The sequence below is a fragment of the Podarcis muralis genome, chromosome 3, assembly GCF_964188315.1.
Source record: "Podarcis muralis chromosome 3, rPodMur119.hap1.1, whole genome shotgun sequence".
NCBI lineage: Eukaryota > Metazoa > Chordata > Lepidosauria > Squamata > Lacertidae > Podarcis > Podarcis muralis.
Genome location: NC_135657.1, coordinates 49,105,741 through 49,128,184, shown reverse-complemented (window position 1 = coordinate 49,128,184; position 22,444 = coordinate 49,105,741). Strand labels below are relative to the sequence as shown.

The window sequence follows — 22,444 nt, the reverse complement described above, 5'->3', positions numbered from 1 at the left end:
TACTCTTGAAAACTGGAGGGAATCTTCAAAGAAAGTACATCACAGATAAATCTGAGTATTATTTGTTGGTGGTTTTCTAGTGCCTGAGGTATATGCGAACTCCTTTCTCCTTCGGTGTAGCTCATATGAATCACCAAACCATTGTACTTCCATCACCATGTAGTTGGTGTTAGTTTAACAGCAAACTTTCTGCTCCACTCTCTTTGTGTATTTGAGAGAAATACACACACACACACACACACACACACACACACACACACTATCTATCTATCTATCATCTATCTATCTATCATCTATCTATCTATCTATCATCTATCTATCATCTATCTATCATCTATTCAGTGGCCTTGTTCCCTGTGAGACATTACTTTGGTCTTAGTTGTTTGGCATCATTCCTTCCAGATAATTAATTAATAATCAGTTGATGGTTAAAGCATCTGTCATTTTCTTTGCAAATCTTGTTTTCTCAACACTGACATTTTTAAAGGAGAAATCTCACAGCAACTGTAAGTGGATCAGCTATAACAATGACACCCAAATCACAGCCAATGACTGGCTTAAATTCCCATTTCCTTTCATTGCTCATGAATTTCTTACACTTCCTTGAGCTCTTCAAGTGATAAAGATGCATAACACAGAACCATAGAAAGCATATTTCAAACTGTTATATCTCAGCTTTTATCTGTGAGCGATACAGATTAAATACCACAATAAAATACAGCGGTAGAGTTCCAGATTCTGGGTATCTGCCTTTCCTTTGCATGGCCATATATGCCTGTAAAGACAGAAGGCTTATATTTTAGCACAATCTCAATTATTACCATTACCATTTATTAAATTTATATACCACCCTTCATCTGAGCATCACAGAGAGGTTTACAGTATAAAAACTCAAAAATACATAATAATATAATAAGAGCAACACAATAACCCCCTTGCCCACTGTTTAAAAGTTATCTATAGATAACTAATGAAATAAATTCCAGAATAACAGCCAACAAAGGATTGTGGGACACTTTAAAGAACACAAAAAGAGTACACTTGTATCAAAGCCTCAGCAAGGGGCTTGCTGAGAATTGTGAAGGAACTGGGCATGTTAACTTGCCTTAAACAGAAGACAAAAGGGCCATTTTAAATGGGAGATAGCAGCAGATTCATAGCATACTGCAAGCCCAGTTTCTTATAGATGCACAAGGAAAAATGGTTGTACTAGAGATTTACTTAAGAGAGAGGAAACTGTTATACAGTCTTGTGAGATCAGGCACAAGCATTTTCTAGACCCATTTTTGAAATGTCCCGTCCCCCCCCCCCCCCCCGCTGAAATTGCTCAACAGTGCTTATCTCAGGGAATGGCATGAGTCTTAATTAATGGTTTTCTAGCATGTGCTTTATTTGGCATTTGTGCAGATGTGTGGCTGCAATTTTAGAGGAACGCCTGAGTCTGAGCACTCTGCCAAACTTCAGTGTGACTACATCGTTTATGATGTGATAGATTTTGCAAATTAAATTGACTTTACCTTGTTGTCTTTTCTTCTTCCTGTTCTCCCTTCAGATATGAGCAACCCAAATGTGATAACAGTGCCAGAGCTCATCCAAGCAAAACAAAAGATTTGTTCAAAGGGCGCCAGCTTCAAGGTCAGTGTATAATAAATGGTGTTTAGCTAGGGTGTTTGTTCACTGAATTAACCTGGGGAGAGAGACTTCACTATCTTGAGTCCCAAAGCAAAAGTAGGTGGAATAATTGCTGTGCCAGGTTTCCAGTTTGGACTTCACTTGTTAAGGTGAGTGTTAGAGAAGTTGTACCGATATTTGCTGTGTTGGGTCTTTCTTCTACTGCCATGGAAATCAGATGAAATCTGCTATTAGTAGCAATGGAGCATAATCCAATTTTTACTGTACACGTGAAACTCAACATCTAGGTCAGTAATTCCCAAAATGGATCCCTGAACACAAACAGTAGGTTTGGATGTTACAAAGCTAAATATTCCGCAGCATAATGCACATCCCTTTGTCTTCTCCAGCACAAGAAATGATTTACGCCATCATTACAATGCCAAACTCAGTTTATGCTCAAAGGAAGTACATAAAATCTCTGCATTTATTGTTTCAAAGGAGACAAGCACATGACTGACGTTTGGATGTTTTAACAATGTTTCTACTGTGCCACCTATTTTGAACAAAGCGCTCTTTGGAATTCAGGCTTCATCTTATGAATTTATTTTATTTTATTTTATTAGATGGGCTTGTCTTAAAAATAATTTGGGACTTTGGGGATTTAAAAAAGTTTTCATTGAGAACATTTTCCCTGTCAGAACCTCCCTTCCCCAAACAAAAAAACCTTGCATTTGAGAATGGGGAGGGAACATCCCCAGTAGCAATGAGGAGAGTTCACCAGTGACAAGAGAAGTGTGGCCAACCTCTCCTGAACAAAGAAACAACAATTTAAAACAAGTTCCATGTCAGGAGCTAGTATAGTGCAAAATTCACATGTGAAAACTCACCAATAATTGTGCTGGTATACAGGCCCTGCTCTGTAAAGTACTCAGAACAATGTTAAATTAGACTTTGCTCATAGAAACAAAGGAAGTTGCCTTATAATGAGTCAGACCGTTGGTTCACCTAGACCTGTATTGTCTACATGGGTTGGCAGTGGTTGGCATTCAAGGGAAGTGATTTCCATTTTCCTGCTGCTCAGATTACCTAGCTCACTATTCTCTACACTGACTGGCAGTGGGTCTCCAGGGATTCAGACGATATTCATTTCAGTCCTTGATTTAGTTAAGTGAAACATAAATGGTGAGCAGGCCTGGACTGACCTTCATTGGAAAATGCCAACCACGGTCCCAACTTCATCTTAAACATCTTACTACTGACTTTTGTAAGATGCCATGAGAAGCTGCCAAATTTCACACTTCTTTTCACCCTTCCTGATACTACTTTACCAGAAGTGTCCCCCTATTATAGCAGCAGTAATGTTGTAACCGCATTCAGAATATTTTTTTTTTTTGCCAAAGGCATGATTAACAAAAGTTTTCCAACCTCTCTGTTCCTACCTGGTAATTTCTTTGGGGTTTAGGTTCTGAACTTTAGAAGGACAATGCTTGTTTAAATTCTACCCTTCTGGGCTTGCACTACAATTATTATCAGACCATTCCCTAACCACTGCTGCAACATGAACTCATAATTGCTATGAAGTGGTGAATGGAACATGTATCTGAGTTCTCCTTCATTTAAGTTGCTTACCCTTGGCAACCTCTGGCTTGTAAGTACTTGGTTATTGATGTTATTGTAGGACAATGTACCCACTAGTTACATACTTTCTATTTATATGTAACCTTTTATAAAATTGAGAGCATGAGCATCATACCTATTACACAGATAGACCTTGAGGTTTTCCTGAGTAACTTATAAGAAGTGCCAAGTTCCTAATCATTCTTCAACCCCTGAGTGGTTTACTGCCTACCTACAAAAGCAGCAAGCATGAAATCATTTGTTCCAGGATAAGTTGCATCAAAGAGGTCACTAGATTAAATATCTCCCGACTGCAGCCAAAGGCTGCTAGGCTCATTGTTCCACCAGGGCAAAGCCTGGTCAAGTCAAGCTGAACTTGGAATGGCATAATAGTTTTGAAAACTTGGTTGTGAAAAATGCTTCTCTCTTCCTCTCCTTCTCATTCACTGTCCAATAGTAGGATATAATCATTATGAAATCTTTCCCCCTGACTTCATAACTCTTAAGTCCTTCAGTCTGGGCAATTTCAGCATTAACATTTGCAGTCACTGGACATACCAGTTTTACAATTTACTTTTCTGAGGAGAAGTCTGCACACATGATTTTATGGGCTTGATTCAGCCCTCCACTCCCCACAATTTACAAGGCACACCGCGGCACCAGCCACATAGAATGTGCCAACCACACTAAATATTTCTAATGAGGTCATCATTCTTCATTTAGGTATTGGTGAAAGTATTTGCATACTTCACCAGTTGCTTACCAGAGAGATGAATAACAATTTAAATATATTATGTGATAGGCTAAATGAATTAACGTGCTCATGTCTTGCATATGAGTTTCCTGTAGGCATCTGTGAGAAAAAAATGCTGGATTAAACAGGACTCTTGCTATAGTCTTAATTAGTGTTGGTCAAGGAGAATGCAAAATTCGGGGAGAATTATGTGTTTGTAACTTGCAGTGATGATTCCTTTATGAACAAAGGTTGCACTATGAACATGTAATTGTAACACTTATCTCTTCCGGGGATTGCTGACAACACTGCCTTGTGGCTATTGACCATTCTTCCACTCCCTCCTCTATGTGTGTGATTACAAGATGAGATATTAATGGTGCAATGCTAAGGCCCCCGGAAGAGCATTGTAGGGGGTCATTGGATATATTGGACATCCCTCTCTGATGTTGGAGACAGGACTCAAATGCTGGAGATCTTACTGATGTAAGATCTCTCCCCCTCTCCCTGCTACTGCAGAAGTCTCCTATGCCCCAGCCCAACCAATGTCAGTGCCCATTGTCAGTAGGACCAATGTGGGGCTCCAGTAGGTGTCCTCTGGGGCTAGGGTCCCAGTCCTAGGAGGTATAAGCCTCTTACCAAACACTCACAAACGAGGGCAGGATGGCAGGTGCAGTATATTCCAAACAAACTTAAGGTCAAGCCCATAAAATCAGTCTACGTCCAAAACAAGATTCAAAGGCAAAGTCAGGCAACATGCCAAGGTCCATACCACAGTGAGTTCAGGGAAGGTACCAAGAAGGGGAAACTAGAATAAGGAACAATGAGTGCAGACTGTGTTGTTTCCAACAATTGGGAGACTCAAGAAAATAATACTTTATATACTCTGGCCCAGTGTTAGAAACCGAGATATGAAAGCTAGGAGTTAAATGGCACCTTAAACCTAGGTTATGGGCACAACAACGGAATGTCTAGCTGTACTTTTTAAATAACAAGAATACAAAGCTGAAAATGAATCAACTGCAGCTAAAATTTTATGTTCATTTTTCACATGGTCTAGTCCTTTCCCCACCCCTCTGATATGCTCAAGAGGGCCTCTTTTCCAATCTTCAGGAAGTAGCTGGAAGTGGGGATGCAGAAAAAGGTCCTCCTTTCCTTCCACTCTGTAGTTGTAATCTGAAACCTTGGGCACAGTACTGTGCCCAGAGCTCAGAAACTGCTCGCGCTAATGAAATTTTCTGTCGCAAAATGCACCTAGAACAATGGGAGTTTCAAACACTGCTCTGGCCTCCTAGTCCACACTCTAACTATAGTTCCAGCTCCTACTCTGACATCTTCAGGGGTTTTTCAGCAGGTCTCCCTCTGCAGAGCCCCTTAAGAAAATTCTCAGCACCAGTTCTGCCTGCTGTTCAAGGTCCTTGACCTGTGAAGTTCCTAGTTTGTTCTCTGAGAACTCAGTATCTGGTACCAAGTCGGGGCTAAGCAGGAGAGCCAAAGGGAAGATGTGTTGGGACAGTTTGGGAGAGTACCAGGGAAATCTGGGAAACAGTTGGAAGCCAAAGAACCCAAAGTTGTCCTAGTCCTCTGATATGCCCACAAACAGGGGATAAATTTAGACATGCCCCATAGTTTCTCAGCTGCAATCCTAACTTATTTACTTGGGATTAAACCCCATTGAATTCAGTAGGACTTAGTTCTGAGTCAACCTGGGTAGGAGGTTGCTGTCAATCTCTCTTCCCCCCTTTCCTCCCATTGTTTTCAGCAGAAGCAGTTTTAGGGTAGTGAACCAGTTTGGCCTCACAGGGTGATGTCAGCACAGGGGGCACTGCAACAATGATGCCGAATGGAACACAAGAGGGAGGGCTCCAGTTTTTTAGCATCTCACAGGGTGGTGATGAAATTTGAGTGCCCAAAGTTTGCCACTGTTTCCAGTGGAAGCAACGGGAACCTTTTCCTAAGCCTTGTGGCCACATGGGAAAAAATAGCTTTGTCCAGAACATGACTGCAGAATGAAGGGATTAATATAAATTTTGTGAATAGATACTTACATTCTAGCAAAGGTGACAAACGCATACCAAAAACTGCATTATAAGTTATAAGAAGAAATTATATCACCAAATTACAGAATCTAACCTTTGCTAGTCACGCCGTTGAGAATGTTTCATAACATAGTTGAGAATGTGTTCATTTGACATGCTACAATTTCCATCCTAGTCCAAACGGGAAGGCTAATATTGCTTGCATAGCAGGGACCTGAGTCCTGAGTGGCAGCCAGACTTGAAATCCACAAGAATCTGCCTGAATATTTCACTTACTTTTAAAGTCATTAAGTATGTGCTATTTCCGAGTGTAACAGAGCATCTGCTTGAGCCTTTGAACGTCAGAGCGACTGCTTCCTTGTCACATTGCACATTTTTTCCTCCCTGTTAAGATGTGTGAAAGTAAGAGGATTACATCTTTTATGATGCAACCAATTAGTTACAACCAGCGAACAATCACATGTTTAAATTACTGGTTGTGTTACGGAGTTTTAAGTATTACTTTTCATAGTTTCAAAAGAAAAAGCACACGTTTATTATGCAGGCGAGTTTGTATGCAAATGCTGTGGGCCTTAAAAGTTTCCCCTCGAGCCTGAGTTGACCTTCTTTGGAAATATTATGTATAGTATTAAATTCAGAGATTAGCAAGCTTAAAAGCTGGCTTGGCATGAATACTTGGGTGAAATTATCAATATATGAATTTTATTTCTATTTAGTAAGCAAATGAGGCCGAAAGCATAGATGGTGTCTTAGACTGTGAGGTGGGGAGGGGAAGGAACAAGCATCATTCCAACAGACGTGCTTGTTTTTCTCAGGCTGGATGCAATTAAACACATCAGATAAAGGCCTACTGTGCTATTAAACTAATGCACTAATAAAAAATGGTTTGCAGAAGTTTCTCTTCTCTGCAGCTGTATTCTTTTATGAGTTACCATGGGAAATGGAAGGGAGAAAAAGATGAATGCCTTTTTGTTCTTCTGTATTTATAGGGTAACCTCCTGAGCAAAAGAGGAATAAAAAGGGGTTTCCCATCCCTCTAAAAAATTGGCGGTTCCAGAAAAGAACTCATATGTAGTTTTGTTCATGTTATCCCTATGACAACATTCATTGAACATTTTCCTGCATCTACATGGTTCCATTGGTTTCAATGCGAAATATATAAACATATGTTTAACTCTCCTGTTGAAATTGGGGAACTCAAAAAACCCTCACTTTTGAAGTTGGGCCATGTCTATAGTTAATATCTGGCAAAGGATCCATAAAGTGCTTAAAGTAACATATCCAAAAAGTATTTATTATTCATCATGTATAAATATACTACCATTAAGAACACAAGCAATCTCCTGGCCAAAGATTGTTCTCAACCGTGGCCAACCAGATACCTGTGGGAAGCATGCAAGTAACACATAAATGCAGAACTGACTGAATAGCATTCATTTCCATGTTTCACCTATGGCAGCTTACATCAGCTAAATTAGCAACTTAAAGCAAGTCAGTCCAACAAATGATACCATAAACAAGGACACACTAGCCAAGCCTAACAGTAGCAAGAATGCAGGCCAGGATACGTTCTGGCAGCTCATCAGTGATGGGAATTAAGTATGTCAAGTGCTCAGGGTTTCAAAATTCATCCCTTCTATTCAACAGCTGTCAAAATTGGTCAGCTGTGTGGCTGTGTGTGTGTATGTATGTATGTATATTTTCTAGGCAAGTTCCTTGAGAAAGCCATTCTTCTCAGAACTTTCTCACTGACTTCATAAGGCACAAGGCCTATAAGATCCTAGTGCATATGCAGGGTTATAGACTAAACTTAATGCAGCTGTTTAATTGAGCACTTTTAGTAGTTGACGAATCCCATATCTATAAAGCACTAATAGAGATTTCTCTCTGAAGTACAAGAGTATACCTGCAAATCTTTGAAAGGGCATTTTTTTCCACATTAGGGATAGGAGAGGAAATGATGAGAAATGGTTCCAGAGTACCGTTTAATATAATGAGGTCTTGGATTCCATTAAACCACAGTGCCCTTGGCATGGTTTTCCAGGGAGCAATACTGTGTGTCAGCTCATGAGGAATGGCCAAAGACTGCCAAAGATCCTTGGTTGTCAGTAGTCAATTTCCTGAAGGCCCATTGTATTTCCATTTCATTGGTGGTTTTTAATGAATAGGATCTAGGATTTCAGGACAAATCACTTTTGTTTTTCTTACGCACGGTGTTTGTTCATAGTTACTTGCAAAAAGTATTTCTATAGTGAAATCTAAAAATGCCTATGGATGCTAAAAGGGGAGGGTACAAAGTATGTGTATGTGTAAAAAAAATGTTAAAAAAACCCTGGTCATTATGTAATTGGAGGGTACAAAGTATGTGTGTGTATTTTTTTTTGTAAAGAAAGTAAATCTGGTCATTATGTAATTTGATACCTGGTTGCTAGTTTTCCTCTTCCCTCCCTATACCTTTTTCTTTTGTGATGTGTCTTTCATAATTGCAGGGCTGGTGTTATTTTTTAAATCTGTGTATAGCAACTAGAAAATGCTAGGCACTATATAAATTAACATCAATTGGTTTCATTGTTTGGTTGGTTTTGTCAAAGGAATTTAGTTGTTTAAAATAACAACAACAACAACAACAACAGTAATGACAACTCTCCTGCCCACAATTATTAGTCATTTGGGTGAAGGAAGAATTGGTGTCCTAGAAGGAAAAAATGAGCCAACTGCCTTCCATCTTATGAAAGCTTCTGTGCCTGTGTGCAATTCTCTCTTGCCAGGGTGGGCAAACAAATGGGCATTTGCAAGCCTGACTTTAAAATATTGTGTGGGACATTTCCTACCATTACGCAGAGTGAGGAGGGTTTCTTGGGTGACAGATAGGAAATGGGAACAGCAGCAAAACACACACACACACACCCCAGGTGTTGTAGGATGTGCTGTCCCATCTCCAGTGTTGAAGTGAGGCTGCCTATACATCTGGCTTCTGTATGTGGAATGAGGAGGTACTAAACCATCCTTTGTCTGAGGTAGTGAGGTACTGTGCATATCACTCCTAGAAAATGGTTGTGGATATGGAAACTCATGAGACCAAAAATTAAGATGACTTCAGAGCTGAGAGGGCGCAGTAGGGAGTCCCGCCACAATGATGTAGAATGGAAGGTGAGAGGGAAGGGAGGAGGGCACCAAATTTTGGCTTCGCACAGTGTGCCGCTGAAATTTGAAAGCCCAAAGTCTGCCACTGACCCCATCAAATGCAGTGAGACTTGTGTATGACTGTGCTGTAAATGAATTAGTGTCTACAACCTATTGCTAAGCTCCAAAGATAATAGAAATCTACATTAGCCAGAAATCCACTGCACGTGTAAAGGTAACCTTGCCTTCATTTGCACTGAGAGTTCCTGAAAGTTCTTCAAATGCTCTAGTTTGCCAGTAAGTGTCACCTCTGTTTTATCCTAGCTAAAACTTAAGCCGACTGGCTCTGAGCCAGATCCTGCCAAGCAGGCAGATTATTTTGCATACTTGTGCTTAGTGAGGTGGTGCCAGTTTCTGCTGGTGGCACCATAATCTGAAGCCTCATGAACTCTCCTTCTCCATGGTTGGTCCTCTTGTTGAAATCTATTTATCAAAATGTTCTGAAAAGCTCAACAATAGGGTGCCCTGAAGGAAGAGGAGAAACGGCTTGAAAAGGGAAACATCAGAAACATTCAGGAATGTTTCCTTGTACGTTGGCAAAAAACTTGCATTTCTAGTTGAAAAATAAACTAGTTGTTTGGTGCCACCTATACTTAATATTTTATAACCCTCGGAGTATGTGGCCATTTCTCAGGGTGGGGGAATAGCATGCCAATTACTCAAAAAGCCTGAAAGTGCAATTCTGAGAGATCAACATTATATTATAAAGCGGCATAAAATACTTAACATCTAAAGAGTCATGCAGCATAATCAATTTGGTCTACATTGCATCAATGCAGTCTGCGTCAGATAAACCCCATATAAATGGGAGAGAGTGAAATAGGCATCAGAAGCAATGTACAAAAGGGGTTCACTTAATTGTAATGGGTAAGGTGTTCCACAACCTAAGCCCAGGCATGCAAAATGCCCTCTGCCTTGTAGAAGCAAGGGAAGCATCATGTGGATCCCTTAATAATGACTCTTCAGGTGCATGTAAAAATCAGGCAGGCCACTCAAAAATGCCAGTTTTTGCAGCTGGCGCTAGCTCTATACTACTGCCCCTTTGCCCTTGCTCATGAGAGGGAGCTGTGCTCACCTTGAACTGGGGCTGCTCTAATTCAAGCACAGATGTGCACCTATTCAACCCTCCTGTATCACAGCTACATACTGCTCACTAGTGCTCAGCATATTGTATTTCCCACTTCTATGGTGATGTGCAGCATATATCACTCAAGTTCCAGTGCTGGCATTGCCAGTCAAAAGGACCTCAGGGAGAGACCTCAGTCTGATACCTTGAAGAGGCACCATCAATCAGACCCAGTATAAAGTTGCTTTGTTATGTTGAAACTTAAGTGCACGTCTCCCTCCTTAGCCCCTGCCTGGACTAAACCCAACTTGCTAGGCATTAATTTACAGCTGATCAGGCAGCTTCAACAGAGCTTTCCATTTCATGCCATCTGCCACATCAATGCAAGAACAAAAGTCTAGAAATAAGGAGCAATGTATCACTGACACCAAACAGCAATAGGCACTCAACTTTTCCATACATTTTTTTTAAAAAAATATTGAAATGTTTGATAAAATCAGTGCCTTCACTGATGAATTTACATGGAAATGAATTTATGCAACAACCCATTTAAAACTGGCTATTGTCACACAAACAATCTGTGCAGCCAAAGAGGCTTCATGAGGGCCGAGAGGCATTTAGGGTAGGGTTGCCATATGTCCAGCTTTTCCTGGACATGTCCTGGTTTTGGGGGCCAGTATGCCCATCTGGGCAGATTTTTTATTTTTAAATGAAATGTCTGTTTTTTTTTGGGGGGGGGGGTATTATTATTGGGGGGGGGGGGTTAGGGGCATGCGCATACCACCGAAGGGTGGGAGAGGGCAGGCTCTCTTCAGAGTCAGCCACTGTCTGCCGCCTTCATGTGCTGCATCTGTGCCCCGGAAACAGAAGTGCCACAGCAGAGTCTGGAGTGCCGCCGCCCCTTTCCAGTGCCCGCTCCTGGCTGTGCTGTCTCCCTGGACCCTGTTTGCATGAGGCTCCAAATTGCTGGTTCCGGGGGTGACTTGGGGCCGCTGAGCAGCTAGGCAATGGAGCCACCTCTCCCATTCAGGCCTTTGGCCTCCAAGTGGCCAGTGGCATGGTCGTATACAGGATCAGGCCCAGGCAGTGAGGCTCGTCTCTCTGTGGCCTCTCTAGTCCTGCCTGGCCTTTCCCAGCAGCAGTGGCAGCAGCCCCCAACAGCTGCTCAAGCCATGTTGGATGGGACGTGGCTGGCGGTTGCAGCAGCAGCAGCAGCAGTTCCATGGCCTCTCTGGTCCTGCCTGCAGCTTCCTCTTTGACGTGGCTTCAGCAGCCATTTAGGGTCGCTGCTACTGCTGGGGAAGGCCCAAGGAGGATCAGAGAGACTCCCTGCCCCGGCCTGATCCTGGATACGACCTTGCTGGTGGCCAGTTAGTGGCCGAAGGCCTGAAAAGGAGCCCATAGTGGAGCCCGTTCAGTGGCCCGGAGTCACCCCCAGCACCAGCAAGCGGGAGCCTCCGTAGGAAGGGTAGGTCTGTCAATATGGCCACCCTAATAGAGGGGAGGGATGGAAGGGGAGAGCAGGCGGGTGAGGAAGGGGTTAGTGGCAGGGAGGGGGCTAGCGACGGAGATGCGGGGTGATGGTAGGGTGCAGGTCCGTCTTACCCACAGAGGCTAGTGGCACAGGGAGCCACAACGCCAATTCCTGGAGGGCGCCAGGCAAGAGTCCGGGGAACACCAAACGAGCGCACAGAGTGAGCGAGGGTGCGTGCAGCGCTCCCGCCGAGCGTTGGCTCAGTTTTTTCCCTTTTAGCCTGCAAACGCCAAATTCTGCGGGGCGCCAGAAGGCTAAAAGGGAAAAAACCGATCCAGCAGGAGCGGCACACACGCCCTCGCTCGCTCGGAGCAGTCCTGCTTGCTCAGTGTGCTGCCTGCCATGGCCATCGTGGCACGAAGCAGCCAGCTGAGCCGGGAGGCGCAGCGTCCAGCCTCCGCCTCTTCCCCACCAGAGGAGCCACCCCCCAGCCGCTGCCTGCCTCCTCCAGCCCTAAAAAAAGGTCGAAAACTCTGGGAAAGGGGGGGCGCCGAGTGATCTTTGCACCACGGCGCCGGGTATGCTTAAGACGGCACCGGATATGCTTAAATTGGGTTTGTGCCCTTCAGAATGTGGCAACCCTAATTTAGGGTGACTTGTGAGTTATTCCTGTTTCTGCTTCTGGCCAGCTCCTGTTGCTCGTCTTTTCCATTTGTTTATTTATTAATACACCAGGTAAATAACCTGTCATGATGTTGGCTAAGTACAGCAGTCACTGAGCCCCATCCTAAATGCTCCTTGAGGGGTGTAGCAGGGTTTGCCTCTTTGACTCAGCAGCCCTCTCTTTTCTGCAGCATCCAAACTGATAAGCTGACTCTCTTAAGCAGGTGCCCAGCTTGAATTCCTGGATCGATGGAAACCATACAGGAGCAGTCCTTGTAAGGTCTAGAAACTGCTTTAAAAGGAAAGGGGAGGGCAACCTAGAGCTGCTTTGGAAAAATATGCTCCATTGTGGAGCTAGCATTTCTAGTGTTTATAAAACCAAAACTTGCTGTTGGTTTCAAGTCGTGTTTACTTTTGAAGGTCATTAATTTCCCAGAGACAGACAGGTAGATTGATGAAACCAAGGTCATTTGGGAAGAACGAGTGTGCTGGGAGATTAAAAACTCGCCACTTACTCCACAGTGAAAACCTTGTTTTGTAGAATTCCTCAGCTGCCTGGGCTCTGGCCTTGGAGATTTTTGCAGGCACTTGGGTGAATGCTTCATTGTTGCTAACTTGCGTCCATCTGTAACTGTGGGGTGTCATGGGGCAGACTTCACTTAATAGTCACTTCTTGTTAAAGGCTGGAGCTGGGAGAGGGAATGCAAGCAGATGCCCAATGGTCAAATTCTCTTAAGGGTGGAAACGGTGAGGGAGGATGTAGCTCTCGCAAAACACTCCTGCAAAGCAGAGAATAGAACCCAATGTACTTTTTTTCACACACAACGCCCCCCCAAAAAACACAGAGAAGCATATATTTCTTACCACAATATTTTCATTCAAATGAATGTGTCCATTTAAAATGAGAGTATTATGGTAAGAAATGAATGCATTTCTTCATTTCTTTTTAAACTGAGCCAAGGACACTCGTTTTCACATAAAAACTGTGGTGTTTTGAATCTGGGTTTATGAACCTGAACAAAATGAGTGTAGGGGTTGGCTGTGGAGTGAAGATACTTTAGTCCTGTACTAATAATTAAACAGAAATTGTTTAACACTTTCCCCCAGACCACTGAGTGCATCCTTGAAAAAAGAAAGAGGCCCCAAATCCATTCATTTTAATACTAATCTAGCTTGTGGAAAGAGATTCCTGTTAGAGAAACACTATCAGTCAAAATCTTAAAGCACAATCCAATACATTTTTACTTGGAAGTTCGTCCTACTGTGTTCAGTGCAACTTGGGTTGCAATCCTTGCATACCTAAACTGGAACTAATAGACATTGATATTAGAGGCACTGTTCTCTAATATCATGCCACTAACTGTCCCAGAGAACTACCTGGCTCAGTGGTTGACCTTACACCCAACAATGCAGACATCTCTCCTTAGGGTTTTGTGGATCTCAGGTGAGATGATCTGCTGTACCTTGTCGGGCTAAATAACTGGTAGATTGTCTCTTTGCATATTTCTGGGACTTATTTCTTGTGACTCATTTTTGAAAGAATTCACTTCTGTCTCCTGGGACAGCCCACCTGAAAGAGAAGATTCCTTCCTCTATGCTTTCCTTGTTCAGTTCGACACACTCTTCCTGCTGCACGCTGCATTTCTATCTTTCCATTCCTCCCCCCAATCCCCTATTTTCCCCCATTGCCTCCTAACCCTCTCACCCAAGCAATGCTGGGAACTTCTCATAAAGTTCATGTCTGAGAGGCAGAGGGCTGGTTCATATACTTAACAGCTCTAGTGATTCCATATGTTACCCTACACCCCACTGTTCATATGACTGAAGGTGGAAGGATTGTACAGATCAGATATACACTTCAGATCACGGGTTGTTTCTTATGTGGGGGGAGCAAGTCCCTTTGTTGCTTAGAGACCAAGAAAACAGGCCTGATCTGGAAATCCTTACGGAGCAATACCTTGCTATATGATGGTTTTGGCCTATTCAGTGTTCTGGTGGCTTTTACGTGCAGCAGGTATGGCTTGGCATATTTCCATGTCCAACCATTCCCTTCTGGACATAACTCATTAATGGTATGCAAGCTGAGCCATAGGTACATGCGCATAAACAGACACACACAATTTCTTATTTGACTTTAACTGACCCATCCCTTTTACCAAACATAATTTGTTGTATTTCTCTCTCCCGTCACACTATCCAAGTTGTAGCACAACAAAGTGAGATGGATTTTCTCTGTCTCTGTTTTGTGGAGAGACTCACAGAAACTTTTCTAGAAGGAATACTCTCAGGAATGTTTGATAATTGCCATTGTAAGGGCCTTTTTTCAGCCAGAACTCACCGGAACTCAGTTCCGGCACCTCTCAGGTAGACGCCATTGCCATTATAAGAGAACAAGAGAGGCATTCATGGTGAGTTCCAGCACCTCTTTTTCTAATAAAATAGAAATGTAAAATGGCCATTGTTATAGGCCAGAATATGTGAAGTAGGCAGCCCTGCTTCCTTCTACAACTTGACTGTGAGGCATGGAGTCAGGGAAGAAGCTGCAGCTATCTTGGAAGCCATGGAGCTACACCTTGATGGTCAAGAGCATACTGCAAAGTAGAGTGGACATTTCCCAGCAGAAGGTTCTAGGCTTTATATCTGATGGTTATTTTGCAACCCAAAGATAAAGCTATCAATGGCTAGACATGATGGATAACCTTTGCCTCCATCATTGGTAGTAATGTTTCTGAATACCAGCCACTGGAAGCCGCAGGAAGGGAGAGTGTTCTTGTGTTCAAATCCTGTTTGCTGGTTTCCTGCAGGCCACTTTGAGAACAGGATGTTGGACTCGATGGGCCATTGGCCTGATCCAGCAGGCTCTTCTTGTGTTCTTGTCCGCTTGATTGCAAAGAATGCATGGGCAGCATCAGTGAATTTGAGACGCTCACCACCTTGTGCTCAATTAACCTAACATCCAACGTTGTGGCTCTCTGGAGAAACCATCCAACTAATCCATAATGGGTTGCTATCATGTAACTGGATCTCGATGCTGTAAGTGGACCCAAGACTATTAGTAATCAAACTGCACTCAGTAAAGTAGTTTATATGAAGTCTGCTGCACTCCATCCTTTCTGGCAGACACTTTAGAACCATAATTACCATCATCTCTCTCTTTAATGCAATCATTGTGCTTCTGTCATTGCAGGATATTCTAGAAGCTAAGGAGGGACTGCTCATTTCCTAGATACTTACTGTGCAGCGCACAAATTAAGGACAGTGTCAGATGTACGTCTCAATTTCCCTACTTCTTGTGGGTTTAACAGAGACTCTTAAAGCTACTCGAGCATTAGCTTATTGTGGTTTAATAAAGTACACTATATTATATTTGGCTCAAGGGACCCATTCCACACAGATGCCAATTTCCAAAGGCAGGTTTGAAAGCACAGCCCAGTTACACAGACCTCTCTGTTAGTGGCTTAGAGGAGCGATTCAGATGCGGGTGGATCGGCAGTTTTAATAAAAATAACTCCTGCCTGGTAATTATGGCCCCACTTGCACGAGGTGCTGAAGTACCCTCAGCAAGAAATTCCACAAAGCCTTCCCAAGGGAACTGGGGGATATTAAGTATCCTGTAAATTTTCTCCACTGAGGGCAGTGATATGAGGGGGCGGGCAAGAATCATAAAGACACTTCACTGAACAATTATAGGGTTGGGGTTTTTCTTCTTCTTGGTGGTAGCTATTTCACAGCTTCTTATCAACCACCCAATGAGGATGGCAATTCACAGTGGTTAGTGCCAGCCTCTCACTTTTTGTGGAAGACGTGGAAAGGCCATGTCAATATCAACCCACAGCCAGCCTATATAGGGGTACATTTTTGTCATGCTAGGTTCCATTCCATGGTGGTAAAGTAATGTCCCCTCCAGCTATCACTGTAGTGCAGTTTCTGTCAGCGTTTCCATTTATAAACCTCTATTTTAAGCACTGTTGTAAATGCATACTTTGGGTTGCAATTCAGTCCGTAATATATTTGACCAGCTTTAGGTTTTTTTATTATTATTATGTTAAACTCCTATGAACGATGGGAAAAGGCTGCCTTCCAAATTTTAGCATTTGCCAGCTATGGCCCAGAGGCCTGACCTACTCAATGGACACATTTTGTGGTGGTTTCTCTTGAAGAGCACCACTGTGCCCATCCTCATCCTGTGCCACATGGCAATCTGCTTTTTAGAACAAAGTGGCAGGGGAAATATAGCAGGCGAGCAGAAGCACATTCTACAATTGAAGAATTGTAGACTGGATTTTCATAAGTCTTCAGCCCTCTCCTGTAGTAGTAGTAGTAGTAGTAGTAGTAGTAGTAATAATAATAATAATAATAATAATAATAATAATAATAATAATAATAATAATAATATATTTATACTCTGCCCATCTGGCTGGGTTTCCCTAGTCACTCTGGGCAGCTTCCAAAAGAATATTAAAGACACGATAGAACATCAAACATTTAAAACTTCCCTAGACAGATGTCTTCTAAAAGTCAGATAGTTGTCTATTTCCTTGACATCTGATGGGAGGGCGTTCCACAGTGCGGGCGCCACTACCAAGAAGGCCCTCTGCCTGGTTCCCTGTAAACTCACTTCTAGCTGTGCTGGAACTGCCAGAAGGCCCTTGGCGCTGGATCTCAGTGTCTGGGCTGAACGATGGGGGTGGAGGCACTCCTTCGGGTATACAGTTACTAAACAGGAGCAATAAACATGGAACAATAGAACTCCCTGCTCCTCTCTCTGGCATGCACTGTGCCCTACAGAAATCTGGAAACCCCGGAATAGAGTTTGGGGGTCTGCAAGGAGAGAAGAGTGGGGAAGTTCCTTGTGCATGACTCCTTGCACTGACAGAACAAGTTACTTAGTGCTGCACTGGATGCAACACTATATTTGTAACTTATTTTTAAAAGCCTTCAAAACTTAATAACAGAAACAACATTCTTCGCAAATGCTAATGTCTTTTCTTAAGCAAACTTCAAAGATGAAATACAAACTTGGGTAAATTACAGAGACAATTAGATATTCACAGTGATGGGGCATTTTATAAGACTTCATCCATTTTTGTTGTGGATAATACCGAATTAATATAAATTTCAGTTGAGTAAGAGAAGTGTAGCTTGGCAAAAAAAAAAAAAAAGTAATAAAAGAATGTGCTTACAGTGGTTCCAGTCCTCACTATTTTACTAGTGCTCCAAACCTGAGCACCAAATAACAAGTGAAGTGCTTCAGGAACTATTAGAGCAACGTAAGTCAAACTATTTATGGAAAGGTAGATGATTGCCAGTGCTGGTGGTAGTCTTAAACCTAATAAATTTTTCCTCCAGTTGCTGTTGGCAGAAAAATAAATGACCAAATATTTGAATGAGTCAGTCTGATCAATTGAGTGGCCATCTATCATCTAGCTATAACTTTGAAGTTTATGTCTGAAAAACCGTAATCTTCATTTTTGACATCATTAATGGCTAGATGTTCCGCCAAAGGGTAATTGCTTAAAAAAAATAAAAAATAGTAGTCTAGGTCTTCGTAACCCTAATCAATGCTGTGCCAATAGGATTCTGTCATCTGCATACAGCAGAATTATTGTTCTTGGGTAAGAGGCACTTCCTCTTCATTGAAACCATGCCACCAATGTAGAGCTTGACAAAAAGAGAAGCCAGAAGATGCCCTTACCAGACTATTTATTGGATCAGTAATTTAAGCACTGGAATTAATGCAATTTTGGACCTCTGTGTTACAATTTCCTACCTAGCAATAGATGCTTACCTTTGTTTGTTATCCCTAATTTCTGTCACGAGTAGTCTCAATTAATATGATGGACAGCTATCTAAAAATTGGCAGAGGAGGCAAAAAGAAATTGCTTCCCACCTTCAGTTTTATATCTCTGGATGCTTCCTCATTCAGCAGAGCATTGTCCATTTTCCCTTGACACCCCAATTGCTTGGCATTTGCTGTCTCTGCACCATACTTTGTCGGTAAGTATTTAAACATTTTCTGAAAATGCATCTCTTTTCCTGAGCCAATTTAAACCTTAAACTCAGCCTCTAATATTTAACCTGAAACTTTTCCTGGTCAAACAGTTATATGGGATCATAAGTATTAAACATTTTCAGGTGGCTTTTCTAGTTTTTGTAGGGAACGGGTTCATTTTTAAGAAGAAGGTTTATCCAGAATATGAACACTCTTTTATTTGGCTATTTTTATGCTGTGATGCTATACCTTGGAGGAAGCTTCTTTGAACCCAATGAGCCTTACTTCTGAATAGATGTGTATATTGTGTTGTCAAACTTTTAACAATGCAATCCCATGCATGTCTACTCAGAAGTAATCCCCACTGGCTCCTTTTCCTCTTATGGAAAAACATTCACCTGTGTGGGGCTGCACCTGAAATCTTAAAAATAAAATAAAATATATCACCGTTTTACTGATTTTATGATGCTCATACATTTATGAAAGTGCAGTTTATAAATATTTCAGTAAATATATAAGCAATCTGATCCACACTTTCAAAGGCTCTCCCTTCTAGGACAGAGAAGAGCAGACACGCACACTCTGCCCCAATAGATCACCCTGCTCCCAGCCTGCCTTCCAAGTGTTCTCTTCAACCATTGTGATTGCTCACCCCTCGCCCACCAAACAGCTGAGAAGAGTGCAATTTACAATAAATCCCGCCTGCTGGCCGACAGCAAAATTTGTAGGGACACATGAAAACATGAGTTAGAGGTTTCTCAGTGTACACACACACACCTTGGTGCTGATAGGTAGCCTATGGGTTGCACAGCCCATTTGACACTGGAGAACTTTATGCTATTTAGCTCCTCGCTGAGGTGAAGTGTTTGTGTATATCCTTGTCACACGAGGTATGCATTCATTGGCCTAATTTCTCCATGGTTCATTTTGTGTTTGAATGGAAAACATACTTGTGGGCAAAACTATTTCTAAAGTAAACACTTAATTCTGTGTTACATCTTTGAACCTGCAGGCTAACATCGTGTGGTTTCAACTTCAACCCTTTACAAGAAATTATTAATGTAATCTGTCAAAGCCACACAATATAGGTGGCTGTTCCAAAAAGAAAGAAAGAGAGAGAGAGAGAGAGAGAGAGAGAGAGAGAGAGAGAGAAGCTGAGGCATGAAAGTTTTGCTCGAAACATTCCTTGACAAGCTCTCCCACTGCCCTTTTTCTTGTCTGCATAGAGGAATTCACTGAGGGTGAATTATTCCTGACATCCAGCTAGACCTTCCTCAGGTCAACCATTTTATTCCCAAGTCTGCTGAAATTAAGCGCAGCACGAAGCTCAGGAGAATTTTTCAGGGTTTGATAACACCTGTGTGGAACAGAGATTCCACTGTGCAAACGTTAAAGCACACTTACTCACCAACACTGTAAGTCGGGGAAGTCAAACATTCACCCTGTGTTTGCTCTAAAAGCTTGGCCTTTCTGTGCTTTCACATCAGGTTAAGCAACAGAGTTATAAAATCCACAGTGACAAGTTCGGTGTTTTGCTTGAATATCAGGCTTCCCTCCCCCCCCCATAAAGAGAGTTCTGTTACTTAAATACCATCTCAGTTTTATGTGACAGGCGTTTTCAGGAAACCATAGATAATTCAGTGGAAAGTTCCCTGTCATTCTGAGGTGCATTTTATTTATTGATTTGGTCAAAATAGGAAGACTGCTGTATAAGAAACCTGATCCTAAAGCCACAGGCTGATATAGCGCACCCACTCTGGGATCAACATATAGGGATTCTTGTGAAATTTGACCTCTAGGAATTCTATAAGGAATTACCTGGTTCATAAATCTCATACCCAGGTGAGGATCCAAATCTTGGCTATTTACAGGATTTTACGCTCTTTCCTAAAGTTGCAACACGACTCAGGGTTTAAATTATTAAAATATGGATTAGAATGCAAATTTTGTGAAAACACACACACTTAAAGACATGTTTTAAGAGGTGTTTTTTTTAAATAGCAAAATACAGATTGATGCAGAAAGAGGATTAATCAGAAATGCGGTAAAAACTTGTGAAAGTGATATTGACACCGTGATCAAGCAAAACACTTTCATAATGAAAACCGATAGCCTTTAATTTCATTTTGAGAGCAGTTATTATGTTTTCAATGCACTTCATGTGCTTCATCTCAAGGATAATGATACAGAACACAGAGATGGTGGAATAGATCCCCAAAAGCAGTTTAAGCCTGCAGTTCAGTATTAGTCCAACAATATTACACACAGCTGGGACTAGGCAGGGTGAGGAGCAAAAGGGGTTGGGGGGGTAGGAATTGAGCAGAAAAGTAGTGGGCAGGGGATGGATTAAGCAGCTTCTCCTCCCTCCAGTCTTATGTTCTGAATTTTTCACTTGTGGCAATGCAATCCTTTTTTAAAAAAAAATAATTCATTTTCATTAAATTTTCCACTTTAACAATCCAATCAAATCACATTAAATATTCCAGATTATACATATCAAATAATCTGAATATTCTGCCAAATTATAAATTTTTAATAGGACTTCCCATGCTTCAAGTTCGGAGGGTTCTGATCATCTCATACTTCTACTGCTTTTCATAGTCACTTCCGATGGTAGTGGCAGTGCAATCCTATGTTCACAACTAAGTCCCTGTGAGTTCAGCTAATGTCCTTGGGAATCCTACTATCTTCCATTCTGTGAACAGGACCAAGCCAGTATAGATGTTGATGAGACAGGAGTCTAAACATGCTGGGAATGTGGGTTTGGGAGAGCACATCACTGTTTGAGATTCTGTCCTGCCATGTGATGCCCAAAATCTTCCTGACACAGCACATGTGGAAGGTGTTGAGGCATCACTCCTGGCAGTTGTAAGTTGCCCACAACTCACTTCCATAAAGCAGTGTGCTCAACACACAAGCCTAGTAGACTTTCATCTTGGTACTGGACGTTAGCATCACATTCTTCCATACCCTTTTGGAAAGACAAGCCATTGCTGTAGCTGCCTTGCCATGGCACTTTTCCAGCTCAGCACCAATGGAGAGATTGCTGGTTATGGTGGAACCCTAGAAAACAAAATTGTCTACCACCTCAAGCGTGTGATCACCAGTGCTGATGTGTGGAGTGTTGGTGATTTGCTGACCCAAGATGGTGGTCTTTGTAACGCTGGTGGTAAGGCCAAACTCTCTGCTGGCTTGGACAGTTGGTGAGTCTCCATAGAACTTCATTGGAGTATGCTGTCAAGGCTGTGTCATCTGCAAACAGCATCTCTCGAATAAGGAATGACAAAGTCCAATTTTCATTGCCACACCCTACTGTAGCTTCATCGATTCCTCTCTTAATAATTCCTGATCTACACAATCTGGAAATATTTAAATTGCCCAGAGACTCAGTAAACACCCCAGAGCAGAAGGAAGGAAACAATATCCTTCTGTCCTCTTTAAAAATGATCTATATATCAGGGGGTGGGGGTGGGAATATTCGCAAGACTTTCCAAAGCTTGACCAAACATCAGAAAGTTCTGGCTCATTCCCATATTTTATTTCTTGCATATTACCAGATGTGAAATGATTAGGAACTAGACTTGTCTGGTTTACATTTGCGCCTATGATATAAAAAAAATATCTATGGTTTCAGTTGTGTTCACAGAAATGTCAGGAGTCACAGGCGTAGGGTTAATGTGGCATCATGATCTCAGAAGAAGGAGAGGGAGAAACTGCTAGATTTACTCTAGGCAATTAAAAAAAAAACCTTTTCAGATTTTTAAAGGGTTAGCATGGGGGTGGGATAGTACTCACTTTTAACAATAACCCCTTGACTATGTTTCTTCAAATAGTCTCAGCAATTTGCTTGAGGCTCTAAGTGATTCTGATAAGTACTGTTGTCTTTTCACATACTTGCCTTTTCACACACTGATTTCTGTTGATCTATCTTCAACCTGTCACTGTCAACTCCAAGGCGGCCTTCACCAATCTGATGCCCTCCAGACGTTTTGGACTACATCTTCTGCCCGCCCCAGCAGGCCCTGTCTGCTCTGGCTGAGGCTGTTTGGGGTTGTAGTACAAA

At 42.1% G+C, this 22,444-nt stretch overlaps 1 protein-coding gene across 2 annotated transcripts in view; it reads left to right on the top strand.

The window, feature by feature from the left end:
- The window catches only part of SMOC2 (SPARC related modular calcium binding 2), a 128,816-nt gene that overhangs the window by 93,057 nt on the left and 13,315 nt on the right, over positions 1 to 22,444 (top strand). For both annotated transcript variants that reach the window (XM_028723934.2, XM_028723935.2), the window contains exon 9: positions 1,553 to 1,635. In XM_028723934.2, the coding sequence (XP_028579767.1) occupies positions 1,553 to 1,635 (83 nt within the window). The remainder of the gene's footprint in view (positions 1 to 1,552; positions 1,636 to 22,444) is intronic.